This window comes from Peromyscus californicus, unplaced genomic scaffold (genome assembly GCF_007827085.1).
Source record: "Peromyscus californicus insignis strain IS unplaced genomic scaffold, ASM782708v3 Scaffold_12__1_contigs__length_115047231, whole genome shotgun sequence".
In the NCBI taxonomy this organism is placed as follows: Eukaryota; Metazoa; Chordata; class Mammalia; order Rodentia; family Cricetidae; genus Peromyscus; species Peromyscus californicus.
The window spans coordinates 79,761,932-79,784,512 of NW_026294413.1; the positions used below are offsets into that span (position 1 = coordinate 79,761,932).

At 41.2% G+C, this 22,581-nt stretch overlaps 1 protein-coding gene across 8 annotated transcripts in view; it reads right to left on the reverse strand.

Annotated features, from left to right (window-relative positions):
• Positions 1 to 22,581, reverse strand: part of Usp54 (ubiquitin specific peptidase 54) — a 75,001-nt gene that overhangs the window by 38,456 nt on the left and 13,964 nt on the right. For 6 of the 8 annotated variants that reach the window (XM_052733504.1, XM_052733509.1, XM_052733508.1 and 3 more), the window contains exons 4-10: positions 10,679 to 10,813; positions 8,227 to 8,340; positions 8,018 to 8,100; positions 7,125 to 7,230; positions 6,874 to 7,020; positions 4,630 to 4,779; positions 1,900 to 2,068 (exon numbers count right to left, since the gene is read on the reverse strand). In XM_052733504.1, coding sequence (XP_052589464.1) covers positions 1,900 to 2,068; positions 4,630 to 4,779; positions 6,874 to 7,020; positions 7,125 to 7,230; positions 8,018 to 8,100; positions 8,227 to 8,340; positions 10,679 to 10,813 — 904 coding nt within the window. Of the gene's footprint in view, positions 1 to 1,899; positions 2,069 to 4,629; positions 4,780 to 6,873; positions 7,021 to 7,124; positions 7,231 to 8,017; positions 8,101 to 8,226; positions 8,341 to 10,327; positions 10,347 to 10,678; positions 10,814 to 16,403; positions 16,507 to 22,581 lie in introns of those variants that run through there. The other 2 variants (XM_052733505.1, XM_052733510.1) reach the window with 2 other exon arrangements.

Sequence of the window (22,581 nt, forward strand, 5' to 3'; positions counted from 1 at the left end):
CAGTCACACCTGTCACACCTGCCAGCTGTTCGCCTGTCTTAGAAACTCTCTCCTATAGTCACACCTGTCACATCTGCCAGCTGTTCACCTGTCTTACAAACTCTCTCCTATACAGTCACACCTGTCACACCTGCCAGCTGTTCACCTGTCTTACAAACTCTCTCCTATACAGTCACACCTGTCACACCTGCCAGCTGTTCACCTGTCTTAGAAACTCTCTCCTATACAGTCACACCTGTCACACCTGCCAGCTGTTCGCCTGTCTTAGAAACTCTCTCCTATACAGTCACACCTGCCACACCTGCCAGCTGTTCGCCTGTCTTAGAAACTCTCTCCTATACGGTCACACCTGTCACACCTGCCAGCTGTTCGCCTGTCTTAGAAACTCTCTCCTATAGTCACACCTGTCACACCTGCCAGCTGTTCGCCTGTCTTAGAAACTCTCTCCTATAGTCACACCTGTCACACCTGCCAGCTGTTCACCTGTCTTAGAAACTCTCTCCTATACAGTCACACCTGTCACACCTGCCAGCTGTTCACCTGTCTTAGAAACTCTCTCCTATACGGTCACACCTGTCACACCTGTCAGCTGTTGCCTGTCAGAGGCTCTCTCCTATATATGTTGCTTTAAAAACTTGACATACACATTTTTAGTATCTTTGAGGAATTTGGGGGCTATTATTCATTCTTTAGTGGGAATATGTCTGACAAGAAGACTATTTTCTGAGCCCTTAGCTGAAATAAACACAACAGACAAATGAGCACTTGACTGAAGGAAGTAGAGCAGGTCTGGATGAGGCACAAAACAGGAAGAGCGATTGGACCTGGTATAAGCCCAGCACTCAGGAGGCTGAGGCAGGAGGATAACCATGAAATAGAGGCCAGCCTGAGCTACATAGTGTGTTCCAGGCTGGTCTGTGCTGCATAGTAAGGCTCTGGCTCAAAAAACAAACCAAATCAAAATTAAACAGCAGGAAGAAACACAACAGACCAGACAAGAATGAGATGCAGTAGGAGGGGAAGGCTTTAAGGCATGTACCTTCTCTTTCAAAACTATACTAAGAGCCAGTTCCGCATCTTTACAGAAAGCAAGCCCAAACTATGAGGGTTATAGTTCAAATATTATCAGCCTCTGTGGGATACCCTGGGACTTTAGTTTTAGCTCAAAGTTACTTCTATAGGAAGGCATTACATAATTCCAAACAGTTGCCTGAGACTGGAACAACTGATCATATGCTGAGGACCATCACTTCTACATTTGAAATTTAAATAAAACTCTTTCACCTCCAAGGATTAGAACTGTAGTAATCTAGTGCTTCTTAACAATTCACTTAAGCCAGGGACTGGAGAGATGGCTCGGTAGTTAGGAGCACTTTCTGCTCTTGCAGAGGATTTGGGGTTCTGTTTCCAACACCCACATGGTATAGCATAACCATCCATAACTCCAGTTCCTGAGGATTCAACACCTTCTTCTGGATTCTGTAGGCACCAGGCATAAACATAGGCATACACATAGGCAAAACACTCACACACATAAAATAAATACAAATCTTGCTCAAAATTCACTTAAGCCACTGTAACACTGCTAGCAAGAATCAATAACCTTTAACAATGTTACAAGGTTACTGAAATATCCCTTATAATTTTATTTTAGTATCTTGATGCAAACAGACATAGTTCCCTTTTCACTTTTGATTTGAGGACAGCTGATTTTGGGCAATACACTCTTGAAAACTGAAGAAAACAAAGTTTGGTGCTAATCAGCTTGTGTACAAGTCGGCACTTCTTTCTCACAGTGTAATGGACCCTCGTCCTCCTAGCTAGACTATGAACTGAACTTGTAAGTATGAGACCCAACTATCTGACTCTACGGGGTGGTGGGAGGGCTAGGCTGCTCACCTGAATCTTCACTATCGTAGCATGTCTTGGTGTATGACAGGAACTGAGCTTGGGGAGGCAGGTCCTGGGTAGACACTGGGGTACCCTGGGGATCTGCATAAAGCAGCAGTAAGGGCTGATAATGCCCTTTGATGCATTTGGTTACCACATCCTTCCATTTCGGACCAATCTGAGCCAGAAACACCAGAAGAATATGACAATTACCCTTCATATCCACAATTCAAAACATAATTCCTTTCCTAGTGTAGTTTTCTTACAACAAAAATTAGGTAGAAAAAAAACGAATTTTAGATCTAAACATAATGACTTTCTATTAAATCCTCTTTTTAAAGAAAGCATTAAAATACTATCAGAGAAAAGAAAGATGAATGCAATTAGTTTTATTTCTGTGAACCATCAACTCAGCTTTGAAATATGCATAAAACCTCACAAAGGTGGACATGCTATGTGAGGGGTCTAAGTTGCTTTGGTGATCAACTTTTTTTCATAGATACTAGATTTAAGAGCTCACTTCAAATTTTTACTTCCACAATTTTTTCCTAAATATTAAAATCACCTTAACAAAGTTAAAAGGCAAATAGAAACTCTTTTTTTGTTTGTTTGTTTGTTTGTTTTGTTTTGTTTTTTGAGACAGGGTTTCTCTATGTAGTTTTGGTGCCTGTCCTGGATCTCACTCTGTAGGCCAGGTTGGCCTCAAACTCACAGAGATCCGCCTGCCTCTGCCTCCCGAGTGCTGGGATTAAAGGCATGCACCACCACTGCCCGGCAATAGAAACTCTCTTACAGAATGTCTTAGAAGAAATGACAATTTCAGAGTTCACACAAGGCAGGATGTAAAATGGAAACTGCTTAGAATAGACAGTTTGAACCTCTCACCTATAGCCTTGTGATGGATTTAGCTCTGCTATCACAGTGGAAGAGTAACATAACAGCCATAGAAACAACTGGACCAAACCCCTAGACTCATCCCTTCTTAAGCTTGAACCAGGCTTATTCTTAGGTGTAAGTTATGGCTTGCCAGTTAGACAACTAGCTAGTATGGTAGTTTACTCATAACAGACATTCAGTAAATTAAAACTAAGTTGCCATTATTTTAATTAAAGCATAGTTTATGTTTTCACATACCAATCTTATTATTTTATAAGAATACTTTTCAGATAAAAAAAAAACCTAATGTTCCAAATAATTTGTTATCCCTCTATAACAAAGAGAATATGGGAAATGTTTGACAAAGACTTTACCATTTATGGAAGCTTTTGCTTCAAATCTACAGATTGATACGGTCAGCATACCTACAGCAGTCTCCATAGCTGCTGTTTATTATTATTAGTTAAATTTAATTCATTTATTTTACATCCCAACCATAGTTTCCCCTTCCTCCTCTCCTCCCATTACCTTCCAGACCTCCCTTTGCCCCTGCTGATTTTATGACAAGTGGCTTTCTAATTAATGCAGACACCTAAACCATTTTATCCACAGAATCTGCTTTAGACAAGACCAAATTTCTTGCTTCAAGTATCACTATAGCCCCATGTTTCATGTTAACCTCTAATAAATTCTAATAAGTCACTCCAGGGAAATGAGAATTGTAGAATAATTTTGGTTTTGTTTTGTTTTTTCTCTTTGTAGCCCTGTCTGTACTGGAACTAGATCTGTAGACTAGGCTGGCCCCAAGCTCACAGAGATCTGCCTGCCTGGGATTAAAGGTATGTGCCGCCACCGCCCTGCAAAGGTTAATTTTTAATAGCCTTGAAGCAAATTATCACCTATGGATAATGCCAGATTGAAAATCCTCAACTCAGTGTTAAGCATATAATCTAATTAGCTGCATTACATGTTCCCATTTAAATCAACCATTTAATAATGATGAGATTTGTCAATTATAAAAACATACCCATGTTGAATGTCTAGAGAGACTGAGAAAAAAATAACAAAACATATCCTGTTCCTATCTATTACAGAATTTAAAACTAATGCCCTCACCTTTAACAGATAAGGGCAGGTGTAATAGCTCTTACTGTAATTTGGAAGGCTAAGGAAGGAGGACTTCTTCAAGTGTGAGGACAGCCTGGTTACACTATAAGTTCCAGACCAGCCTGCATTACAGATCAAGACCCTGCTTCAGAAAAACAACCAACTAGGGCTGGAGAGATGACTCAGCAGTGAAGATTGGTTAATGCTCTTGAAGAGAGGACTGGAGTTCAGTTCTCAACACCCATGCCAGGTGGCTCACAGACACCTGTAATTCCAAACCCAGAGAGATCTGACACCTCTAGCCTCTGTGGGCACCTGCACTCACATGCACATACCCACATAGGCAGGCATGCACAAATGTACAGACACAGACACAGTTTTAAAACTATAAAATTAGCCAGGCAGTGGTGACACATGCCTTTAATCCCAGCACCCAGGAGGCAGAGACAGGCAGATCTCTGTGAGTTCAAGGCCAGCTTGGTCTACAAAGAGAGTTCCAGGATAGCCAAGGTTACACAGAGAAACCCTGTCCCTGCTCCCCCCAAAAAACCAACAAGTAATAATAATAAAAAAAATAAAAATTAAACCTTATTTTAAGAAAAAGAAAAACAACCAATCCAATCACAAAGTATGTGTGTCTTACCAACATTGTAGAGAATCACCATTCAAAATTATTAAAATAAAAACTGGAGAAAATTAAATACGATTTTTTAAAATTCAGTCACCAAATACTTCAAGATCCTTGCATATTCCTACCTCTTTAACATGAGCGTCATCAAAATACATCCATTTTCTGATCTTTGTTTGAAAAAAGAATGTAGAATAATGTTTGCCATAGTAACAGATCATTCCTACTAAGTATAGTTCAGACTGTTTGGCCCGGTCATCTGTCACTCTGAAAAACAGCTATGGGAAGAAAAAGAAGAGAAAGGAAAAATCCATCACATAGGCAACCATCTAACACAATTCCTTAGCAGACTCCATCTACATTTCTCTTTCTTCTCCCACCCCAACAAGGCCACACTATGTAGCCCTGGCTGGTGGTACTCACTATGTAGGCCAGTCTGGCCTCAAATGCATGGCAATGCTTAAGCCTCAACCTTCTGAGTGCTGAGACTGTAAGCACACACTACCACACCTACCTCTTCCATCAACATTTACTTTATTGAGATAGAGCCTCATATAGCCCAGACTGGCTTTGAATTCATTGTATAGCAAAGAATGACTCTGAACTCCTGATCCTCTACTTCTGGCTCTCAAAAGCTGAGATTACAGATGTGTGCTACCAGGTCCAGTGGCCATCAACATTTCTTAATGAAGACAGTAACTTGCTTCTCCCCTCAAGCTGAACTATTTTTGCTGGTCCAGACTACTTATTAGAAATGAACTGAAAAGGTACACATGGTGGCACATGCCTATAATCTCAACACTCTGAGGCCAAGGCAGGAGGACTCTAAGTCTAAAGTTAGCCTGGGCTGCATGGTGAGTTCAATATTTTTTTTTTCAATATTTTCTTTCTGAGGCAGAAGAGCAGTCAGAACAATTTTAAAACAAAAACCAGCTCTCAAGTTTCAAATTTTTTCAGCTCCTAGGTGCTTAGCTCTGTCTCAAGTGCTAAGAGCCATACAAACACTTGAATTAAGGGATTCTGATCTAAGAATTTTTCTAGTTAAGAAAATAGTCAAAATAATGAAATCAAAATCAGGCATAGAGCGCAGACCTATAATCCTTTATCCTTTACTTAAAGACAGAGAGAGGTTGAGTCAAGAGAAGGAAGAGTTCAAGAGCAAACTAGACTACATAGTCCACTGGGGTCCAGCTTGGATTATAAGAGATTCTGACTCAAAGGTTTTTTTTTTACTAAACCAGAAATACAGAATATATAGACTGCAAAACAAACAAAAAACCTGTTCTTAAGATCTTACTGTGCACAACCTACTTTAGTTAGATTCCTTGAGGAGCCTCAAAATGTGACCCCGGACAGTTCATTTATTCTCAAGAGTGGCTATTTAAAACAAGAACAGCCTCTCCTCAGTCACAGGACTACCACAGACAGAAACCGGAACAAAAGAAACCAGACTTTCTGGTTCTCCTTGAACTGAAAGAAAATACTAGCTCTCCCTACTTCAGGATACAAAGCCACTAAAAATGAGACCTACTCTCACATTTTTTCCCCATTCCCCAAAATAAATACACGGAAACCCTAAGCTACTAAATTATCATCTAAGCTATTTTATTACTGTCAGATCCCAACCCCACAAAATAGCGATCTGGGTTCAGTTCAGGCTGGATTCTGACCCAGTAGCACTCAGCATTCCACAGAAACCTTGTAAAGTGAATTTCTGTTTGCCAAGGGAAAGTCATCACTTTCCTACAGCCCTCCAGTCTCAAGAGAGAGCATCTAGTCTTCTATTCTTGTAAACAAGCTTCCAACAGATCAGACCCCGCCCTCCTGCTGCCACAACATAACCCTTGAACTGGCAGGGCTCTCCTCAGATACCTCTGTGTTCTCCATCTCTTATCTACAATACAAAAAGAAAACCTTCCCCCTCACAAGGGAGTGGCCTTGGGGGTGGTTTCTCTGTAGCATCCTCACTGTGAATTTCCTATTCTTGAGCTCAGGCCACCAACTTCTACCTCCTTCAGCTCCCAAAGTCAAGACAGCTTGTTACTTTGACCTTACCATCCCATGGTTGAATACACTTCTCTGCACCATCCTGATATAAACAAACAATAAACATCAATAGAAACTGATTGTTTTTTAATTAGTATCTAAGTTCTGCCCATCCTGTTGTTCAAGGCAAAAATCGTGCCTTTTTTTTTTCTAAAAGGGTTCTACCATCCTCACAAAAACGGTATATGAGTATGTGCATGGAACTCACGGGTCTGCACAGAGAACACAAGTATTATCTGTCCAAAATGCTCTATCAATTGTCACATAGAACATAGCTGTTTGTTCAGTGCTTGAACAATACTGAAATAAAGACAGCTAACACATACATCACCCAGCTTAAGGCAGGTACCCAGACTGTGGATGACATCCTCTGCCAAGTCTGAATGGTCTGAGTCCCAAACCAGTCCAATTGTGATAATCTGTGGTGCGTTCATCAACACACGGCGGATCCGGATCCTCTCCCCACAGTTGCTCTGAAATACATACACAATGCTAGTTCAACCATTCCCACCTGCTCTGTGGCAATGCTACAAGCCAGGGTTCTTTCTCATCCTAAATTCCATGGAGTTTAACTCACTGGACAGTTCCGCAGGTCCCCCATGGTGCTGGCATTCTGAAGCAGCTCACCAAACATACTTGGTGACGGTTTCTCTCGTTTTTCCAGCATACAAATAGCCTGGTTACTTCAAGATGGGGAAAGGAAGAAAGTAATGGCAGATGTTGTACCAAGTTATGGCTAAATTAAAAATCAACCAAAATCATTCACACAAACCCTAACTCAGACATGTCATTTTCTTTTTCTTTCTTTAAGATAGGGTCTCATTGTGAGTTCTCTGTGGCTGTCTTGGAACTTGCTATGTAGACCATTCTGGCCTCCAACACACAGGTCCATCAGCTCCTGCCTCCCAAGCACTGGAATTAAAGGTGTGGTGTGCATGTGTGATTTTTCATTTGCTGACTATACTACAGCCCCATGTCCTGACTAGCCTCAGTGTCCTACAAACACAGTGAGTCTCTCTATCTGTCTCCAAATTCAAATCTTACAGACTCTCCATTTCTCCTCCCATTTTGCTAGCCATTAATAAGCCTAGGAATTCTGGACTTTTGCAATATAGCACAGATTCAGCATAAGGATATATGCTATTTGGTGGCCCTCAGTTAAAACCCAATCAACTGAAGGAATGCCTAACAGTACAATAAAGAATTCCCTAAGAGTGGGCTGGAAAACGACTCGAGTGGCAGGTAAGAACAGTGGCTGCTCTTCCAGAGGACCCGGGTTCAGTTCCTAGCACCCACATGTCAGCTTATGGCTGTCTGTTACTCCAGTTCCAGGGGATCCACTACTCTCCCCGACCTCTGTAGGCACCAGGCATAAGTATGGTGCACAAACATACACGCAGGTAAAACATTCATACACATAAAATAAAAATAAACGAGTCTTAAAGAAAAAACAGAAGTCCATGAACTCACCACAGGGAAGTAGTAGAGATGTAATGCACCATCTGGATGAAGGGCAGGGGGTCGGAAGTGGCACCACAGCTAGTGCATACACACTGGGCCCGAGGGAAAGCAAAGCAAGCAGTCACAGTCAGCCAATGTTCTGAAACCCACTGACTCTATATCCCCAGATAAAATGTCCTTCAAGAAAAAGTCTAAGACATGAGGATAGAGAGGTCTACCTGTTCAAACAATGTCATTGCAAATTTCTGGTGAGAAATGCAGTGTTGGGCAGTACATATATCTTCTTTGGTTTCATCCGCAATGTGGAAGTGAATTCTCATCAGAAGATTTTCCTACCAAAAAAAACAAAAGCCGTAAAATTAAAAGCCAAATGGACCAATTGTAAGCAATTCACCCCAAGACACAGAAACCTTCCTGGAAAGCAGGAATATCTCTAAATTTTTTTTAAAGGAAAAAAGATGGACAGACAGACAGAAGATATTAATGTAAGGCATAGATCATTCAGATTTTACCAGTTTTGCATGAACTTGGGTTTGGATGTAACTAGATGCAATTTCATCACATACAGTTTTGTAACAATAAGCACAATCAAGACACCACAGAGCTGCTCCATTCTCCCTCTTTACAGCCTCACCTAACTACCGTACTTCTACCTCCTCACCACTAGCCTGCTCCCCACATTTATCATTGTCATTCCAAGAATATATCAGTATATACAGAAACGGTATAGAAAGAAAAAACAGCATCGCATAGTACACAACTTTTTTTTTTTTTTTTTTTTGGCAACAGGGTCTCCTGTATCTTAGGTTGGCTTAGAATTCACTACGTAGCCCAGGATGACCTTGTACTTCTAATACTCCTCCTTCCACTTCATGAGTGCTGGAATTACGGTGTGCACTTCTGTCAGATTTATACATTAGGGATCAAACTCAGCTACATACATTAGGCAAGTACTCTACCAACTGAGCTACATTCTCAATTCCAGTAAATAAACTTTTGATATTACATTTCCATTCAGCATTATTCCTATACCAACCCCCTTTTTTATTTTGAGATGGAGCTCCAGTCCTGCAAGGACTCCACTGCAAGACAAAGTCTTAAAAAGAAATAAATAAGGGGGCTGGAGAGATGGCTCAGAGGTTAAGAGCTGCTCTTCCAGAGGTCCTGAGTTCAATGCCCAGCAACCACATGGTGGCTCACAACCATCTGTAATGAGATCTGGTGTCCTCTTCTGGCCTGCAGGGACACATGCAGGCAGAATAATAATGATAATAATAAATAAATAAATCTTTAAAAAAAAAGAAACAAACAAAAACAGAATCAAATTCATTATGAAAAATCTCACTTTATAGGCCTGAGAGGTCTAGAACTTGCTACATAGACCAGGATGGCTTTGAACTCACAGAAATCTCCATGTGTCTGCCTCCTCCTAAGTGATGGTATTAAAGGCATGTGCTACACAGCCAGCGTACTGTTTTAGTTCATTACTTATTCTGCCTATGCATAGGGGTGGGGATCACAGGACAACTTTTGGAAACCAGCTCCTTTCTTTTACCTTATGGCCCTGAAGATCAAACTCAGATTATCAGACCTGGCAGCACATTAAACATGTGCCACTAAGCCATCTCACTGGCCTCTGCCTTGTCTGTCTTTCCTGCTGAGGCAGGCTCTCACATAGTTCAGATAGGCCTTGAACGTGCTCTTCATCCAAGGTCGGCCTTCAATTCTGGTATGGTGGCACACGTTCACAATTATAGTACTCAAGAGACAGAGGCAGGAGGATCACCAAATGTTTAAGGTCACCCTGATTTACATAGTGAGTTCCAGTCCTGCAAGGACTCCACTATAAGACTCAGTCTTAAAAAGAAATAAACAGGGCTGGAGAGATGGCTCAGAGGTTAAGAGCACTGACTGCTCTTTCAGAGGTCCTGAGTTCAATTCCCAGCAACCACATGGTGGCTCACAACCATCTGGTGCCCTCTTCTGGTCATACATGCTGTATACATAATAAATAAATAAATCTTTAAAAAAAAAAAAAAAAAGAAATAAACAGTTAAGCTCACTATGAAAACCAGCCAATGACCTCAAGTCTTCTGAACTTTGTATACTATTTATCCAACTTCAAAAGATTTTCTGTAGCATTCTGTGTATTGGCACATGCATTTAGCAATTAGGATAAGGGAGATCAAGGATTAAAGTCACTAGAGCAATGTAACTGTTTATGAAGAACATCATAGTCTCTGTTTAATATTGTTGGAAACAGAGAAGGTCAAAGTATGTGGTTGCCCAGACAGAGCAGCACCATCAATACAGCATTACCTGGGAATGTGTTAGAGCTGGCTATTCTCAGTCCTATGCCAGACTATTGGTTCAGCTCTGGGAGTACAATTTGTACTTCAACATGCCTTGGTTCACCTGAAGGTAAAAGCCACTGTTTTATGTAATGGCAAGCATTAAACTACCCTAAGCCTGAAGGGGGAAAAAAAAATCATAAAGCCACTAGGCAATTCACATTGAAGTAGTAGACTCTAGAACTCTTAAGAAGGTTGAGAAAGTCCTAGTTCCAATGCAGAGACCAGGGCATAGTAAATGCCATCATAAAATAGTCAGTCCTTGATGGAGATGAACAGCCCTACTCCATATCAGAGAGGGCAAGAGGGAAGCACTTACGAAGCACTCTGCAGCATCATCCATAATTCCCAGCTGGAAGCGTTGCTCATCCTGGAAAGTCTTTGCCAGAGCACTGCGGAGAGCGTCGGAGGGAAGCACTTTTTCACTGCTACACTGAAACTGATTAAAAATGCCCTGTAGGGATGGTTAGACAAGAGGAAAAGCACAATGCTGTTAGTAAACCTCTGTAATTCTAATCTGTGGTGCTATCATCCTTATGCTGACAGTCATGGAAACAAGACACATTCAGCTAGCTATTTAAAAAAATAAAGTCTAGGGCTGGAGAGATGGCTCAGAGGTTAAGAGCACTGACTGCTCTTCCAGAGGTCCTGAGTTCAATTTCCAGCAACCACATGGTGGCTCACAACCATCTGTAATGAGATCTGGTGCCCTCTTCTGCGTACATAATAAATAAATAAATCTCTAAAATGTTTTTTAAAAAAAAGTCTAAAAATTGGAATGAAGAAAATGTCTCTGCAATACATCTTGCATCTGAGTGTGATGCCATCAAGGACACATTAGGAGAACTCACTGTCAAGATATAATGTAATGCAGTTACAATACCTCCTGAAACAGCAAGGTAGATGTGTAGTATAAAGAGTAAGCTACATGTAAATGGATTGGCAATTATTCTTTGGGAGGAGTCTTCCTACTATGAAACTTAGCCCTCTTTTGTATTTTTCAGCTAATATAAGATTGTCCAAACTGACAAATAATATAGCAAGCCATGCCTTGTGTCATAACCCCAGCACCTGAGAAGCTGAGGCAGAAAGATCAAGAATGTGAGACCAGCCAGGCGTGGTGGCTGGCACACGCCTTTGGACGTTTTCCCCCGCTATGCATACTCTTTCAGTAATAATAATAATAATAATAATAATAATGATAATAGAAAACTCTGTGTGCCTTCCACCCAGAAATAGGCATTCCATTATGTTTACTTCCAGTTACTTCCTTGCAGTACTTAGGTCAAAAACCTTGAAAATCATGATTGACCCTCTCCTGGTCTCAGACCTCACATCCTGTCAATTGTACTTCTACACTCAAAATATCTTTAGACCTCATATTGCTCACCACCTCACTCACTGCCAACTCTTCTCTTCACTGGATGATTGCAACGATTTCTTTTTTTACTTTTTTTTTTTTTTTTTTTTTTTTTTTTGGTTTTTCGAGACAGGGTTTCTCTGTGTAGCTTTGCGCCTTTCCTGGAACTCGCTTTGGAGACCAGGCTGGCCTTGAACTCACAGAGATCCGCCTGGCTCTGCCTCCCGAGTGCTGGGATTAAAGGCGTGCGCCACCACCGCCCGGCCTTTTTTTACTATTTTTTAAGGTTTAATTTTCATTTATGTGTGAATGTGGGTATGTACAATGACATGCAGGTATGGGTGGAGGCCAGAGGTTTTAGATCCTTGAAGCTGGAGTTACAGGCAGTTGTGAGCCGCCTGAAGTAGGTTCAGGGAACTCACTAAACTTGGGTCCTCTGGAAGAACCACTTACCCATCTTTTTCAACCCAACTGCAACCATTTCTTGAACTGAACCATGTTTCCAAAGAAATACACAGTAGGCTCAAAACAGTCAGATGATTTTTTTAAAAAATAACAAAATTAGGTTCAGAATATAGCTCGGCTGGTTGAGTGCTTGCCTACAATGCACAAAGCCCTGGCTTGGGTTCCCAGGACGGCACAGACCAGGCACGGTAGCACATGCCTGTAATGCCGCTGTTTCAGACATAAAAGCAGGAGGATCAGAAACTCAAGGTACTCCTTGGCTACATAGCAAATTTGAGGTCAGACTAGGCTACATAAAACCCTGCCTCAAAAAACAGTAATAAAATCAAATGTCATTCCTCTGTTGAAAACCCTCCAAAGATTTCCCATCATTTATGCAGTAAAAGCCAAAGTGAAAATGCACCATGTTCTTTGACCTAATCTACTTCTGACTCGCTCACACCAGCCATAAGGCCTCTCACTACATCCTACAACTACTTGGATGGCCTAGACCAGGGACTTTGTACTTGTATTCCTTACTTGAATTAGTGTCTCTTTGTGCAGCTTATTTCCTGCAGGGTTTTATCCAAATATCACTTCTCAATACAGTAGCTCCAGATCAACCTACTTAAATTGCAGGCTCTGGGCCAGGCATGCACACCTTTAATCCCAGGGAGGCAGTGGCAGTGGCAGGCAGCTCTTCGAGTTTGAGGCCAGCATGGTCTAAAGAACGCACAGCCAGGGCTACACACAGAGAAACTCTGTCTTGAAAAACCAACCAACCAAACAAACAACAAAAAAAAAACCTTCAAGCTCTCTTTTCCTAAATCCCACCATTCCCTATTTTCCCCACTGTACTTGGTACTAATATATCACATATTTTAGTTAGATTACACAAGTGAGAAAAAATAAGTTTTTGCTCTTTTGTTCTTTGATATACTCTCAGTATCTAGAATGACAGTTATATAAAAGGCAATAAAAATGTATGTTTTAAGTAACTGAATCAATCATGTGAAATGGGTAGATCTCATGAAAAGAGAATAAAGGAAGGAAGGAAGGAAGGAAGGAAGGAAGGAAGGAAGGAAGGAAGGAAGGAAGGAAGGAAGGAAGGAAAGAAAGAAGGAAGGAAAGAAGGAAGGAAGGACAGACAACAGTTAACTTGTTTTCTATGTTCTGTCGTTCAAATGACCCTATTTAAGAAAGTTGAAGATTCCACCCAAGAGAGGACACAGTGAAGGGAGCTGAGGATGTGCCTCAGTATACAGAGTATTTGCCTAGCATACACAAAGCCCTGGGTTCAAGCCCCAGTACCATATAAACAAGGCATGGTGCAGTATGCCTGGAGTCAAACTGGGCTCAAAATTCCCAAGAACCAGACATTGTGGCATATGTCTATAATCCCAGCACTCCACAAGTTTGGGACCAACCTAGGATACATTGCAAGATCCTAGACAACACGGTAAAAGCCTGAATCAAAAACCAAACAAGGGCCAGGCATACACCTTTAATCTTAAGCTCCAGAGCCAGAGACACAAGCAGGTGGATCTCTGTGAGTCTGAGGTCAGCTGGTCTACATAGCAAGTTCTAGGACAGCCAGATCTTCTTGAGACCCTGTCTCAAGAAAGGAAGGAAGGGAGGGAAGGAGGGAGGAAAGGAGGGAGGGAAGGAGGAAAGAAGGAAGGAAGGGAAAAAAGAAAAAAAGAAACAACAACAAAATCAAAATAAGGGCTGGAGACAGATGATCAGTGGTTAAAAGCACGTGATGCTCTCTCTCTCTTGCACTTGGGTTCAATTCTCATCCCTCATATGGTGACTCACAACCATCTGTAGCCACAGTTCCAGGGGCAGGCACATGGCGCACCTACACGCATACAGTCAAAACATTTTATACATAAAGTAAAATAAATCTAAAATAAATTTTAATAAAATAAATAAAAACAAAATTAACAATATTTCAACCCAGAGGCCAGGTGGTAGTGGTACACGTCTTTAATCCTAGCACTCAGGAGGCAGAACCAGGCCGATCTCTGTGAGTTCAAGGCCAGCCTGGTCTACAAAGCAAGTTCCAGGACAGACCCCAAAGCTACACAGAGAAAAACCAAAAACACAAACAAACAAACAAAAAACAAACAAACAAACAAAAACAAACAGTACTTCACCCAAGATACACGAACTTGGGTAAGCTATTTAACTTCTCTAGATGTCAGTTTCTCTCTATTTTAAAAGACTGAAGAATAATATTTACCTCTCTCAGTTAGTTGAACACTTAATGAAAAAAATAACACTACAAATATTAGTCTACAATAAGATGTATACAGATTAGCACGTGTGTGTATGATATACACGTAGATTAGGCTTAGGTCTGACAGTAGTAACTGCCCCCCAAGTGTCAGCTGTTCCTATTTGAAGTTACTAAGCTGTCCATCTGTCACTGTCCTATACTGAAGGAGCCTCAGTCAGATGCTTCTACTGAGCTAACGACTCAGTCTCTGAGGTCTGAGCAGGAAGGAAGGTCTATTTTATTTTCTATTCTCCTGTTCTCATTCAAGAAACGCAGATTTTAGCCCGCTTGGTGGTACACATGCTTAATCCCAGCACTCAGAAAGCAGAGGCAATCAGATTTCTATGGGTACCAAACCGGTTTGGTCTAGTGAGTTCCAGGTCAGTCAGAGGTACAAAGTAAGACCCTGTCTCAGATAAAATTTAAAAAAGAAAAGAAAAGGGGGCGAGGGAGAACAAAGAAAAAGAAGAAAGAAAAGCAGGTTTTCCATGCCTTAAAATGATTAGGATCTTATAAAATAAAATAAGTGATTAGGGTCTGGGCACAGAAAGGAAAGGTCCAAGGTCAGAGCTCTGTCTGCACACACAGGGGATGGGCAACAACAGATCTGGTCCTTGTATTCAGTAGCTTCAATGTCTCCATGCTGTATTCTTTTCTCATCTCCTAATTAATCACAGGCAGCTTTCCCACCCACATTGAGTACAGGAATGTGTTTCCAATGGCCCTTGACTGGTTCCTCTATCTTTTCTTACTGTAATTAGCATCAGCCTTGCTCTGCTCTGGCTAGGAAGAACTGGACTGGGGAGCCGCAGCCCGGGCCTCCCTAGCTTGCATCTGTGGAGCTGTAACTGCAAGAAGCTCAGGCACAAAGCCCCTCTGTTAGGGCAGCACACTAACCCTGTGTGTCCCTCTCACATGAGCACAGGGCCTGGAACCGGCCTCCTCCTGTTCCCTTTTCCACCCCCCTCCCACCTTTCCCAGAGGGAGATCCTGTTCACACCACAGAAAGCCAAGAACATTTAGTTCAGCAGTAAGAACAGGTGGCAGTACCAATAAGGAACAAAAACTGGTATTATTCCAATTGCTGGGTTCTACAGCAGGGAGAGAGAAAGGACAGGAAGAACTCAAACCCAGGAACCATCCTTTCTTGTGGGTTCCTAACAATTCCATTTTGATAAGCCAAAACAACACAACACCGTTCAGGTTTCTGTCTATGGTCCCTCCATGAGGAAACTAAAGGTCCTTTTCATTCATGAAATAGTACAATGTTTTTTATCTGTTAACTATTTTCTTGGATGTCGTACAAAAATAACAAGACTCTAATGACTAGAAGCAGGTGCTTCCCCACCCATCTCTCTTGGATCAAGTGGCAGACAACTCTGTCCACGTGAGCACATAATTATCTGGATTAGCAAAGGCCATGTAAATAAGACACAGTGCCATGAAGACACAAAGTCTCTGTGTTCTGGCATCTACAAATGCAGCTGCTGCTGAAGTCATTTTTCCCCCTAAACCACACACCCTTGCTCTGAGCAGAGAACAGCTTTTTATTTCTCTCTCAGAATATCTAGCTTTCCATCTAAAATCATTTTTTTTTAAATGTCTGGGCTCATTTATTTCTTTCTTGCTTATGACACTCCGTGGCTTCCTCAGGCTTCCTTGTCACACTGACCCTCCTGGGGAGAGGAGTCACCCATCTGCTTGGGGGAAGGAGACACCTAAGACAAGGAGGTCTATGCCACAGACTCTCCCAGACTCTGGAGGGTGCTGGTAGCAGGAGGCTGCATGTCACCATGGCTGAAACTGTAACCAACCAGCAGGTCTCCCCCAAGGGATGCCACTGAAGCCAGTGTCCTCAAGAGCTCTGGTGTGCTGTGTGCCTCTCCTCTGCAGGGTGGCCTGGAGAAGGCCTCGCATCTTGTTTTCCTTGGCAGTGGACTCTAGAACCATCAAGCTTACCTTCCGTTCCTCGGGAGGCCTCTGCAGACACTTGCTGCTCTTCTTAACACAGCACTTCACCCCAATAACTGGCACACATGCCTCCTGAAGTGGCCCCTCAGCCCTGGAGTTTCAGAGTGAAAGTCTAGCTTTAGAATTTGGGTGGGTGGGCTGACTCTTGCTGGAGGCCTCCAGAAAATGTTAATCCCACTGATCGAGAATAAGACCCCTACCACAACTCAAAGCCAAATTTGAAGGAAGCTTTAATTAAATACTGGCAAGGTGGATGGACTCTGGTCTGGTCCATACTTAGGTTCCCAAGAAATGGCCCTAAAATAATTCTTAAGTATTAGAGAGAGTAAGGTTCAAGAAGAGATTATATTCTCAGTAACTGAAGGGCTTGAGGTGTTAGACTGTCTTCCCATCAGCAGCCCAACTTCCATCACTCACAGGTGTCCAGCAATACCTTTTGCAAAGGCATCATATACCAGCCTGACATTTGCTCAGCTCTTCAGGATTCCGGTTCTGACCCGGGCTTCCCAATTTGTTTAGCATTTTGGTTCTCATGATCATTCTTTGCCTATACCTTCTGGAAATCAAAGAATCTAAAGGTAGACAATCTAGTCTGTAAACATAAGCCTCTGGAAGTAAGGAAGTTAGTCCTTGAGGCTTGTTGATGGCTGAGAAAAAAACAACTTCCATTGATTTTGTGTGGTCAAAGAACGCTGTAAGTTCTCCTTCAAGACAGGGCAAGGTCATGCACCTATTTACTTTGAAGCAACCTAAATGCCAACAAAAGATTTTTCATATTTTGTTATAGAAAAGTCTTAAATACATCAGGAGCAGACAGAATAGCATGACCAGCTTCCATGTGTCCATGATCCTATTCAACAATGACCAGTTTGTGGCTAATTTAATTCTCTTCATGTTGCTTGCCTGTATATGTATCCTACTCCAGATCATTTGAGGCACATGCCAGACATTTTTCACCTATACGTATTCCAGAATGTAACTCTAAAAAATAATTTTTTATTCTTAAAAAAATGCCTATACCATCCTCTAAACAGGGTAATAATAATTCCTTAATATCATCAGATAATCATCCAGTTTAATAAAGACTTTTTTTCCGGGAGGTGGGAGTTCTTTTTGCTATGTAACCCAAAATAACTTCCAACTCACTATATAACCAAGCTGGTCTCAAACTCAGCAATGTTCCTTCCTAAGCCTCCAAGTGCTGGGGTTACAGGCATGTACTATCAGGCCCAACTATAAAAATATTTGATCCAACTTTAGGGAACACAGAGAACAACTGGCTATTGTCTCCCTTGGGATTCTCTCCCCTTATAACTAAAAAGAGCTACCTTCTGGACTTCTTAATTAGAAAAGCATTCACATATCCTATATTATTACTTCCTTTAAATTGTTATCAATGTCATATCTACTGGTGAGCTTAAGTCTTTACTTATATTCAATTGATACTGAATTAAATATTCAATATTTTGGTCTTTTGGTCTTAGAATGGAAAGGATAAAGATCATTAAAAGTTACCTATCACACTTATTCCCGCTGCCAGTGCAGACAGAGATTTCCATACACACAAAGACAGAGGCAGAGAGTGGCAAGAACACCAAAACTTCAAGATAATGGACACAGACAAAGACGGGCCAGAACACAGCACTGCTTCTAGTGAGAAATCATAAACTGATGTTGATATTTTATACAACACAATGGTCAATTTACTAACTTTGCCATAACAAAAGATGAGGTTCCTCACAAATTACCAACACTATTAGAATCAATACCTTATCCACTTACTGCATTGAAAGAATGAAAGGATTCTTGTGGATATGCGCAAAGATTCTAAGTCTATATTAAGTCTAGACTGTCATATATTTAGGAAAAGAAAGACTTAATCATGATTTCTGTATTTTCACTTGTAGTTACACCCTTCTATTTGATTAAAATGTGCAATCTGAACTCCAAATTTTAAAAAGGATGAAGGATTTAGTTTAAATTACCCAAATTATCTCAATGGTAAAATCAGCTGAAGACAGTTAGAATACCCATAGCCTAGGAGGACTTAACAACACAGTTATGCTCAAATCCATAGGTAATCAAAATAAGGAAGTTAACACAAGCATATAGTAATTGGAATAGACAAAGACTGACTTCCTCACGTGTAGACTTCATTTACTAGCTAGCTAAGATTTCCAGGGAGCAAACTAGAACTCTAATTTCCTCCTTTAAATAGTATAGGGTAGGGGCTGGAGAGATGGCTCAGAGGTTAAGAGCACTGACTGCTCCTCCAGAGGTCCTGAGTTCAAGTCCCAGCAACCACATGGTGGCTCACAACCATCTGTAATGAGATCTGGTGCCCTCTTCTGTATATATAATAAATAAATAAATCTTTAAAAAAAAATAGTATAGGGTAACAGGCTTACTCTCTGATATTGGTCATGAAGAATAATGAAAAATCTTTCCATTGCTATAGTCTAGAAAAACTGGGTTAATGATGAACAGTGAATAATTCCTTAATCACTTTATTCCCTGTGCTAATCTTTCAGTACTCAAAAGGAACAGCCACATGGTACAACTCAAAAGATATTGAAGGATTTCCCCTCTAAATTCTCAAATTAACCACAGCTAAACAGTCGAATTGCTCTCTTAATATAGAAGTTTCAGGCATCTTATAAAACAAAACCTACTTCCTCCTGTCCACTAGGCATCATGCTCCAGCTTTTTAGGTGTTTTCTAGGACTGTTTTTTTTTTTAAATCACTAACTGAAAAATTAAATTTAATCAACCAAAGCAACACTCTTGTCTGCCTCTAACAAGAAGCACTCTGTCCTACATGCTGGCACTGTCGAAGCCCAAGTACAAGCCCTGGAAGAAGAAGAACATCTTTGTTGCATACTAAGTACAGAGACAAACGAATATGCCAACACCAACGTTAGACCCTGTGCTCAGGGGGGCAGGAGCAATCCAACATGAACAATAAGAATGCAGGGCTGCCGGGCTACGGGTGATGACAATTTAGGTCAGGAAAAGTCATTTAATCATAATAGATGGGAATAAGTTGGGTTTTGAAAGAAAACAGTAATTGGTGTAACACAATCTTCTCCTTGTTAAATCAGAGTTGACAGGCATAGAGGTTTGGAGTAAGCAAGTAAGTAAGGTTTGCAGTGACACTGCATCAATTTTCTCTTTTTTAAACTAATTAATTTATCTGTATATGTGTGTATACATGTGTGTGGGTACAAGTGCACCACAGCACATGTGTGGGGGTCAGAGGACAAGTTGCAGAAGTTGATTCTCTCTTTCTACCCTGTGGGTAATGGTGATTGAACTCAGGTCTTAAGCTTGATGACAAGCACCCTTACGCACTGAGCCATCTTGTTGACACAAATTTTTTCTTTTCTTTTTTTTTTTTTGTTTTTTTCCAGACAGGGTTTCTCTGTGTAGTTTTGGTGCCTGTCCTGGATCTCACTCTGTAGACCAGGCTGGCCTCGAACTCACAGAGATCCACCTGGTTCTGCCACCTGAGCGCTGGGATTAAAGCGTGCACCACCACCGCCAGCCGACACAAATTCTTTAAAACAAAGGTCACTACCAGGAATCAGCATGCCAGAACTAAAGTCTGAAATTATATAGATTTAATACCAATTAACACAGGGGAAAAACAGTGTATTTCATTGTACCAAAAGAAAAGAATCATAAATATTATTATATACAAACCACCATAAAGCAATTGGAAGCACTGGATACAACATTTAACTGGTGAAGCTCAAAAATACAAGAACACCGACAGATGCTGAGAGGACAGGAGAAAACAAAAATAATAAAGGTATCAAAGGCCATGGGACGAGCAGTTGAGGAGGTGTAGTAAGCTTTTCTGTCAGCCGCCAACTCACAAATAACGACAAGGGGACTTCTTACCAATTAGGAATGCTTGGCCATTAGCTTTGGCCGGTCCCACTAGCTCTGAGACCTTAAATTAGCCCACTTCTATTAACCTACAGTCTATCATATGGCGCTCCTCCCTCCCATATTGCTCCTCCTGTTTCCTTTGTGTCTCCTGGCTTCTCCCATGCACCTAGATTCTCCTCCTCTTCCTCTCTCTCCCCAGAAATCCCACCTATACCTCCTGCTTAGCTACTGGCCGCTCAGCTCTTTATTCCACCAACCACAGCAACACACCCTCACAGTGTACAAGTATCTCACAACAGGAGGTGCTGCAAGGTAAAATTACATACCCAGAAAAAGAATGGGTGTGCAACTCAGCAATACTCAGAGGGCAAATCCCTCATCTAAATATGGGGTATGGAGCTGGCTGGCCTCTGATTCATCTAGGAACTTGTTAGTGAGGTTAGTGTGTGTGTGTGTGTGTGTGTGTGTGTGTGTGTGTGTGTGTGTGCACCTTTTATGTAGATTTAAAAGTAAACAATTTGCCAAATGATGGTGGCACAGGCATTTAATCTCAGCACTCAAGAGGCAGAGGCAGACAGATTTCTGAGTTCTGAGTTCAAGGCCAGCCTGGTCTACCCAGAGAATGCTGCTGAGGGCATGTCTGGGTCCATGTTCCTCTTGCAGCTGGGGTCTGGGATGATGTTCATGGCCCCATGTTACCCACAAGGGGTAATAGGAACCATGCATGTTGAAATCCCAGGACTGGGGTGCATGATGTGAAATGCCCAAAGAATCCATAAAGAATTATATTTAAAAAAAAACAACAACTGTTCAGCTGTATCTACTGAAGGAGAATGTATGCCTGTTCAACATATAAAAATTCCATGATTATGTAAATATTCAAAAGAAATGTAAATATATGCAGAATAAAGAACATGTACAATAAGAAAAAAAGTGAACAATTATGCTCCAACATAATCAAATCTGATTTCACAGAATTTGTAGGGTGTTAAAGTATACTTCAAAAAGGAAAATTGAACTTTCCTGTTTTGAAAAAAAAAGTATGAGATAAGAATTTTATATACTAAACTTAATAAGCTAAAACATTAACAAACACAAACATGTCATTAATAGCCAGAAAGAAAAAAAAAATGAATTTCTTTTTTTTTTTTCTTTCTTTGAGACAAGGTTTCTCTGTAGCTTTGCGCCTTTCCTGGAACTCACTCTGTAGACCAGGCTGGCCTGGAACTCACAGAGATCCGCCGGGCTCTGCCTCCCGAGTGCTGGGATTAAAGGCGTGCGCCACCACCGCCCCAAAAACGAATTTCTTATTAACATCACCAAACATCCCTCTAAGTTTAAAATAGGAAACAGTATGAGGATGGGATTTAAAAATTGATAATTATCTCTATAAAACAACATGGTAACACCACAAAGTAACAGAACTTCAATCAATCTCTAAATACTGGATGGCTATTTTGCTGACAAAAATCTCAAGCCTTCACTTTTGCAGAGACCAAAGAAAGATCAGACAAATCCCAGATTGCAGAAAGATAATTTGAAGGAATTAAGAAAGAAATGTAGCTGGGTTTGGGGACATGCACCTTTAATCCCAGCACTCAGGAGACAGAAGCAGACAAATGTCTAAATTTGAGGCCAATCTTGTCTACATAGTGAGTTCCAAGACAGTCAGAGCTACACAGTGAGACCCTGTAGGGAGGAAAGAAGAAAGGGAGGCAGGGAGGGAGGGAGGGAGGGAAAGTGACAGCAAGACTGAAGGATACTCCAGGCATCAGAACAGGAGAGCAATGGGTTTATGAACTGAACTTGACACAGGCAGCCTGTGGCCAACTGGAACACACTTCCTACCGACATGACACAAAATACTCGGCTATTCTAATACCTATATTTACCGTGGGGGGTGGGTTGGGGTATGTGTGTGTATTTTAATACCTATATTTATCATGGGGGGGTAGGGTGTGTGTGTGTGTGTGTGTGTGTGTGTGTGTGTGTGTGTGTGTGTGTGTGTGTGTTTGGAATGCATGCCAGATCACCTGCTGGGCAAAATGGCAGTTACAATCAAAATGACATTAGTCACATCAAGTTGATTCTCTACAATGCCTAAGTCACTATATTTTCTACTAATTTAAAGAAAATAAATCTGGTCAGACTAAGCAGTAACACCATGAGGAAAATATTAAAACTTTAAAATTTCCTCAGAATTATGAGATCCCAAAAAGAGCCTTTGACCCCCTAAGTAGCTACCCATCTATCATAAGCATCTTCTTTTTAA